We start from the raw sequence: 7835 nt of genomic DNA on the forward strand, positions 1-7835 counted from the left end.
AGCTGGATGGTTGTTCCTCTCTGGTTGCCTCAGCCAGTGATTCCTTCCTTACCTAGAGATAAAGTTTAAGAATGAAAATGCCTGGCAGGGTATGGGGAAGAATGAGTGTCAAAATGTAAATGGTGGTAAGAGGGTTCTTCTTAGAGGAACCAGGGAAGTAATAAAGGGGAAGGTGCCCACCGAGAGAAAAAAAAAAAGTAAAAGAGGAATTTCAGTCTCTCCAGGACTTTTAACTGTAAAAACAAAGACATTATAACTAACTCTTAACTGTTGACCCACAGCACTTCTGTGCACACCAAGAACAGTGTTAGCGTCCAAAGCGTCACTCTGCTAAAGCCATCCTATTTACCTCGTCTGTTTTCTATAATCTGTTCAAAAGGACGCTTGGGGAAATCTAGTTTTTCTAAGTGCCTTTAGGAAGAGTCAGAATACAGGAGTGGAAAGTTACTTCTCCTGTGGAGTGTTGAAATGTAGGCAGCTGTTTGGTTAATGGTTAAAAAATCGTATGTTTAAGAGAATCGTAACATCAAAGACAGATGGTACCAGTATCAAACAATTATTGTAATAAGCATTATGTGAGAGTATACTTTTACCTGGAAGTAAAGGAAGAAATAACAGCAACAGAAATTAGTAGGTGGAATTTAAACGTAAATGTGTGTATGTATTTTTCTTTTACTTCCAAGGCTGTTGTCAGCCAGCTGATAAGAGACAAGATGATGCTCTTTGGGCGTCTTATTTCGTCCACACAGAAATGAACAGGCTGGAGATGCAGGGTTTGAAGGCCCACGTAAAGTGCTGATGGTTCCTTATTCACCAGGAAAAGGGGAATCGGGTGGCTGTGAGCACACAGTCTTCCTGAGAGCTATGCCTGCCTCTCCAAGGCCTTCACCTTTAGTACTGAACAGTGAGAAAGACCTTACCTGTAGCCGCAGTTAGTTAGAAGCTCTATGGAGTGGGTTTCCTCCTCTCTCTGTATCAAGAAACATTTTCTCTCACTTCAACAAATCTGAATTGAAGAGCTTCCGTATGCAAGGCACTGTCCTGAGCATCATAGGAGTTCTGGGGATGACAAAAACATTCTCATCTCCAGGCAGTTGGGGAAGTCAGAGAAGTCCTCTGTGAGTACAGCCAGGCTTCACAGGGCAGACTGGGTGGAGATCCCAAGCTGTGGGATGCGCTATGGGAGGGCTCCTGAGGGATCGCTAGGGGTGTTGCTCAGGAAACATGCTTTCTGGTCTAGGCTTTGAAGGGGTTGGCCTGACAGAGGTTCAGGGAAAGAGCAGAAGAACTAGCAAAGTGAGGTGAAAGTGTTAGTTGTTGCCGTTGCATCCGACTCTCTGCAACCCCACGGACTGTAACCCGCCAGGCTCCTCTGTTCATGGAATTCTCCAGGCAAGAATACTGGGGTGAGGTACCCTGACCCTGGGAAAAATTGAAGGCAGGAGGAGAAGGGGAGGACAGAGATGTTTGGATAGCATCATGTCTCAATGGACATGAGTTTGAGCAAGCTCCGGGAGATAGTGAAGGACAGGGAAGCCTGGATTGCTGCAGTCCATGAGGTCACAAAGGGTCAGACAAGACAGAGCAACTGAACAACAAGCACCCTTAAGAAAGGCACTTGGATGAGTGAATGGACCAGTCTGAGGAGAGAAAGTCATGAGAAAGACGGGGGCCAGGTTGCTGGGTGGAGGGAGCACCTGGGACCTCCAGACCGGCACACCCCCTCACTGCAGGGTTAGGACTTGGGGATGGGTGTGATAGGAAAGCCATTTGATACTCACCAAGAGAAGGCAGGAGAATGTCAGTGCTGGGCTTTAGGAAGATGAGTGTGGCAGAAGGGAGATCACAGGTAAGAAGCAGGGAGCTGGCGTGGCCACCAATGAGAACATCTGAGGCTGTGAGTCAGCGCTCCCCGGCCAGCCAGGGACAGTTCAGCTGGGTTTCCACCTAGACCCCGTTGTCACGGTCCAGACAAGACACACGGAGGACCTCAAAGCGGGCCGTAGCCCTAAGGTCGAGTTCTCTACACCTGTGCCCCCACCTCCATTTATACCTAACAGAAGTGTTGGCCACTTGTGTTCAAACATTCCTACCAGAAATCCACTGAAAAGCACCAACATGTGCCTCCACCCTGTCTTCTGGTCCCCTTGGTTTAAGTACTATGCCTTCAAGGTCCCCTGAAAAGAGCTCCATGCCCAGTGCAGGGAATGATCTTCCGGATTCAGGGACTCCAGCTCCCATCTGTTGCTTCTGTTTCACACCAGTTCTCTGAGTCCTGGTATGTGTTGGAGGTTAGCATAAAGCAGCCAGTACAATCCTTGGAGACTGAGATTGCCAAGCTCTGGGTTTTGAGGCCAAAGACTATGATCACAGTCAACACTGCTGTGTGTTCTATGTTACAAAAAAAAATTTTTTTTTTTTTGCTCTAACATGCCCTCCAAAGGCCCTGACCGACCCCGTGCGGTGCGATTGCACAAGCCTCGCAGTGAGTCTTGGCTGCTGATCCAGGGTCACGGAACAGGCCACCCCAGGATGCACCCTGTGGCCCCACAGTGCAGGAGCAGCAGGGTTTGGGAGGTTCTGCATGGCAGGGGCACTGACCTCTGGGTGGAGGACCTCACCAGACCCCGAGACTTCCTGATGGCTGGAGCTGCATGTGGCTACTTTATCCTCCAGCAGCTAATTATCTTCACCTCAGTTACCTGCTTGGAAAAAAGAGAGAGATGACATTTAAAGTAGATTAAGTGGATTTTCTTTTATTACTTTAATAGTTCCCAGGCAACATTTGCTTTTGCTTTTCCAACCAGCAGAAGTGATCAGAAAATGATTAGAGTTTCTCCTGCAGATGAAATTCCGATTTTGCATTTATGCTGTTTTATGAGCTGAAACTATCTTAAAAGCCAATCTATGGTTTTCTCTACTAAAATTAGATTTTTTTTTTTAAGTTAAGGGTGTATAGCAATTGGAGGATTCTGTTAGCAGTTTGCCCTAAGGCAGTATACTGCATTCACCATTTTCTTTTAAAAAATTAGTCTTAGTTTTATATCGTTTAGAGGAGAGCTATGTTCCATTTCATTCAACAAAAGCAGAATCAAGCCATCTTCTACAGAGGTCAGAGGGAGAAGTTACTTGAGCATTTGCCCAGGGCATTCCCCTTAGGATCAGAGTCTCTAGAATCTCAGGTCGAGATCAGTTCATTCTCAAAGAACTGCCCTTTCAAACATTTCTCCCCCTCCCCGACCCCCCAAAATTTAAACCTTTAGGAGTACTGACATTCCCTGGCTCATCCTGGAGAATTCTAGTAGAAAAGCTGTTACTGAGTTACACACGCTGTCTCCAGCTAGCCCAGTCCTGGAGGAAGACCCATAAATCCCAGGCTGTGCAAAGTCAGCTCACAACATACTTCTCCCTCTCAGCCAGGTTATAGAGAATCACAACTTGCAGCCAGAAAGAAGACATTCTCAGTAAGGAGAATAATAGCACCCATTCTCCTCTTATCTTTTCAAACGAGGCATTATGTTGACTGGGTCAATGGGATTGCTTTTGTCTTTGGAAATAATGCTGTGTTGTTGCCCTGCCTGAACCACAGGAACCTACCGGCATGGATCTGCCTCTTCTGGACCCAGCGAGCACCATCACCACCATGACGGGCCCCAGTGCTTTCAGCATCCCACCCCCGATCCGGCAGAAGCTCTGTAGCAGCCTGGATGCCCCGCAGACCAGGGGGCACGACTGGAGGATGCTGGCCCATAAGCTCAACCTGGACAGGTGGGTATGACCAGGCTTCAAGTCTGGTTCCTGTTAGACACAGGGCTTCAGGACTGATAACTGTTTTAGAGCAACATTCTTTTTTGTCTTTCCATCTGTACATTTACTTGCTTCCCATTCTGCCAACATGTATTAAGTGCCTACCTTGTATCTTGCACCATGGTGTTGCAGATACATAGTTGAGAGACATCCTGGGCTTCTCTGACTTTTCTAAGCATCAGGTTTTGTGATCTGTTTCGCAAGGCCGATGGGCTAAATCCCCCTAAATGATATAGCCGTGCACTAATTATCGTTCCTCACCTCCTGTTGAAGCAGGACCTAATGCCGGATGGGTGATTAACATGCTAATCACAGCAGAGCTGTTAAGTTATGAAGAGACCTCAGGAGCCTCTTCTCTTTAGAACTTTGCCATCACTACCAAGCAAAACACTAGGCATGGCCTGTCAAAGATGATCAGAGGCTGGGCTGGAAAGAAAACATAAGCCTCTTGATTTCCTGTTCAGGATGTGACCCATAGACATCTTGTCTCTTAAATTATCTTACTCAGAGTTGAGGTTAACAAAGTTAAGCATCACGTCTCCTGTCTGGGGCTGACCTAATTAAACATGAGCTAGTTATTCAGGACAGCTCACTGCAAGCCCCAGTTTCTCAAGGGGGACCAGGATACTTATAGAAATGCAGAAACAAAAAGGTTTAGTCAAGACTGAAAAGAAAACAGACCCATAAATCACACCGTTCAGCCCTTTTTCCCATTACCAATTACAGGTACTTGAATTACTTTGCCACCAAATCAAGTCCAACTGGTGTCATCCTGGATCTCTGGGAAGCACAGAACTTCCCAGATGGAAACCTGAGCGTGCTGGCAGCTGTCTTAGAGGAAATGGGAAGACATGAAACAGTGGTGTCATTAGCAGAAGGGCAGTATTGACCCAGGCCGGGGCTGAAGTGGAGGAGGAGAGCCCGTCTGGACCACTGAGCTCCACAAGCAAGACTGCAGCGGGAGAGAGAAGGCAGACAGACACAACTACCAATGTACACGCCCACTCTACTCGGACACCGCCACAGGAGTCAAGAACAATTGTACAAATGTGTATCTTGAATTTAGAAATCAACCTAATTTTCCTCTTAGTTGGGCTGTATGCTGTGTGGTACAGGATCTTACAGTTTCCTAGGAAACGCTTTTTATTGCTATCCAGATATATGGATAAACTTTCTTAACAAACCCAATTTCTACAAACGTTGTTTACATCAAATTGGACAGGGATGCAGACACTGTCCATGGCTCGTTCTATTTTTGTTTAAATCATTTGAAGTTGAAGCTGTGGACGGTTTGCTGTGTCTCTTTCAGATTAGTAATTTACAGAGAAATCACAAGAGTTTTCCTACAAATTGTGTGCATCAAGTGTCTCAGATAATCCTCCCATCAGTGTTCTCTTTCTAGAACTTGTAGAACCAGTGTTACTGTTTGTATCAGGGAAGTGGAGAATCTAAGCCTAAAGGAGAAATAGAGAAGTCTTCTTATTCCTTGAGGGCACTGTCTCATGCCCTCAGGGAATAAAGCTGTATCATCACAGGAAGACCTTGATTCATGTTCAACAACACAAGAATTTCTTCACAACTTGTGTGTTGGTAATATGCAACTTAAAGTGTTTTGGTTTTGTTTTAAAGGTATTATCATCATCATCATTATTATTATCGATGAGTATTTACAAGTATTCTAGTAAAAGGATTTACTTTGTTTTTGTTAGCAGTACTGTTAGTATTTAGGTATCGACCTGACCTGGGCACCTTCTCGTAACAAGGTGGATGTGGTCACCAGTTTAATTAAGCAGGCATCCCTTGCTTCCTTGACATTTTTATCTTTCTTCAGTCATTCTGCCTGAGAAGGTGGTAAATGCTTACCGACTTTGTCGGTCTAGTCTTTGAGCTTGCTCAGGCAGGGGCTTTGTCCCCCGAGTATTGTCATGGGACATGCTCTCGATTCAAGCTCACGCAGTATTGTGGTCATGCAGCCCCACACACCTTCGGTGGGTCCTCTGTCTACCGTGGAGGCAGTGTGATTGAAGGAACAGCCTCTGAGCTGGAGATCAGGAAACCAGTTCTCATTCTGGGTTTGTCATTGTCACTCTGTGCTCCCTTGGGAGAGTCATTTACCCTCATTGGACCTCAAGTTTCCTCACCTGTAAAATGAAGGGGTGGATTAGATCAGCTCAAGGTTCTAAAACGTTTGACTTCCCACTGTGATGCCTCCAGTCTCCTTCATCAGTCTGAAGACCACAATGGACGCTGACCTGGATCATTTAACGATTCAACCTGTCTTTCGCCCAGGCTACATTATGCCTTCCAAATAGTTCTGACTTGGAAGATAATTATTCTGGCCTGTAACATATTTGTTATGCTTTCAAGTCTCGTCTTCGTGTCCCTGCATCACGCTGCTCACCCAGAGATGGCATCCCCTTCTCACTTTCTTTCCTCTCTTGGGACCAGTTGCCTTCCTGACTAGTTGCAAATTATGTTCTATTATTGTCTTGGTCAAAAATTTTTTAATTAAAAAAAATTTTTAACTGAAAAATAGCCAGTCAACAGACTACTTTTGTGTAAACGATGATATTTCTTTAGGACCATACAGGCTCTTTGCTTTAACACGGGGGCTCAATTCTTCCAGCAGGTGAGGGGGTAAAGAGTCAACAGTCCAGGAGCCAAACCGAGACTGAACAAGCACCCCTGCCTATGAATTGGCACTTTCAAAGCATGGCCGTGGCTTACCTTGAGGCTAGAGGTATCCAAGTTACGGAATGGATTTGAATTAGAAATAATCTTACCCTTTTCCCCTTCTTTCCACATGCATTTCCTCACCTGTTTTGGTAATTTGTTGATATTCCCAGGTTCTTCTATCCTCATCACTGAGAAACTGTTGATACCTTGGTAGGGAGCCTTTTCTTACCTTCTGTTTTAGATCCATGAAGATTATCCCATCATCTGTCTCTCTCAGCCCACACCCTGTACCGCACATCAAAATACATGACACTTGCTGTGAAAGGTAAGACTGCACTCATAAACAAGTTCAGTGCATCATGCTTATACCAGGATATCTTTGACCAAGAGATAGTAAAATTGTACTCTACATAAAAAACTTAATTTTTAAAAGGGGGGGAAGCAGAAAAAGAGCTATGGTGCATTGCTGCATCTTAAAATGACTTTTCAAGATTACTCACCATTGCTGGTTTAGAGGGATGTTATCTCTGGAAGTCAAGAATTAGAAATCTGATGCCTAATAAAAAATAGAAAGGAGCAAATATGTAGTATCCAGATAAATTAATTTCAAAACTGACTTTTAAAAAGTCATCAACCCAGAACTACAAAAGATAGCAGGAACTGTATTTTCAAAGCCACTGGTTCACTTGAAGTGCGTCCTGGTATTTGGTTCTACGTCTTAGCACCAGAAAGGGGAAAGGCGGTTAATTCCTTAAAAGTGAGGTACTTGTCTGTCATAGACCTCCATCATGGTCCCTGTCAGGGGAGCAAACTTCCATATGTATACAGCACGCCATTTATATCAAATAATTTACACAGCAAATTCTGATTTCCTTCTTTTGGGGAGTGAAGTAATAGCTGTTAGATTGCTCTCAAACTCAGGTCTAGGCTCAACAGTTCAGTATATAGGGAGCAACCTCATCAGCCATCCTGTAACATGCCCTCCCTTTCATTCCTAGGGCTTCGCTGCAGGTTGAGAGCAAAAACCAGCTTACTTCATCAGGAAGAAAAAAAAAAACAAAAATCTCTCACTTGTGCATGGTGCCATCTAGTGGTAGCTAACACTATCTGCCCCAAGTTTAATAGGAAATCTCAGGAAGAGGTTTTTGACAATGGGAATGGATACCTGTAGCGTGCATAGCATCTTTATGACAGACATGCGGAAGTTTTCACATCAGATAGACATTTCTTATTCTTATCTTTTTTTCCACTTAAATTACCCATATCAAAAATTACATGTCATTATGAGCCTAGTTGCTTCCCTGGTGGCTCAGATGGTAAAAAATTCTGCCTGCCATGCATGAGACCTGGGT

The 7835-nt window shown here is 44.7% G+C and overlaps 1 protein-coding gene across 2 annotated transcripts in view; it reads left to right on the forward strand.

Moving 5' to 3' along the window:
* Positions 1–7546, forward strand: part of UNC5C (unc-5 netrin receptor C) — a 424053-nt gene extending 416507 nt beyond the window's left edge. For both annotated transcript variants that reach the window (XM_069593659.1, XM_069593660.1), the window contains 2 exons: positions 3590–3768; positions 4534–7546. In XM_069593659.1, coding sequence (XP_069449760.1) covers positions 3590–3768; positions 4534–4696 — 342 coding nt within the window. In that variant the 3' untranslated portion in view covers positions 4697–7546. The remainder of the gene's footprint in view (positions 1–3589; positions 3769–4533) is intronic.
* Positions 7547–7835: the final 289 nt, after the last annotated feature.

Source organism: Ovis canadensis, chromosome 6, assembly GCF_042477335.2.
Source record: "Ovis canadensis isolate MfBH-ARS-UI-01 breed Bighorn chromosome 6, ARS-UI_OviCan_v2, whole genome shotgun sequence".
In the NCBI taxonomy this organism is placed as follows: Eukaryota; Metazoa; Chordata; class Mammalia; order Artiodactyla; family Bovidae; genus Ovis; species Ovis canadensis.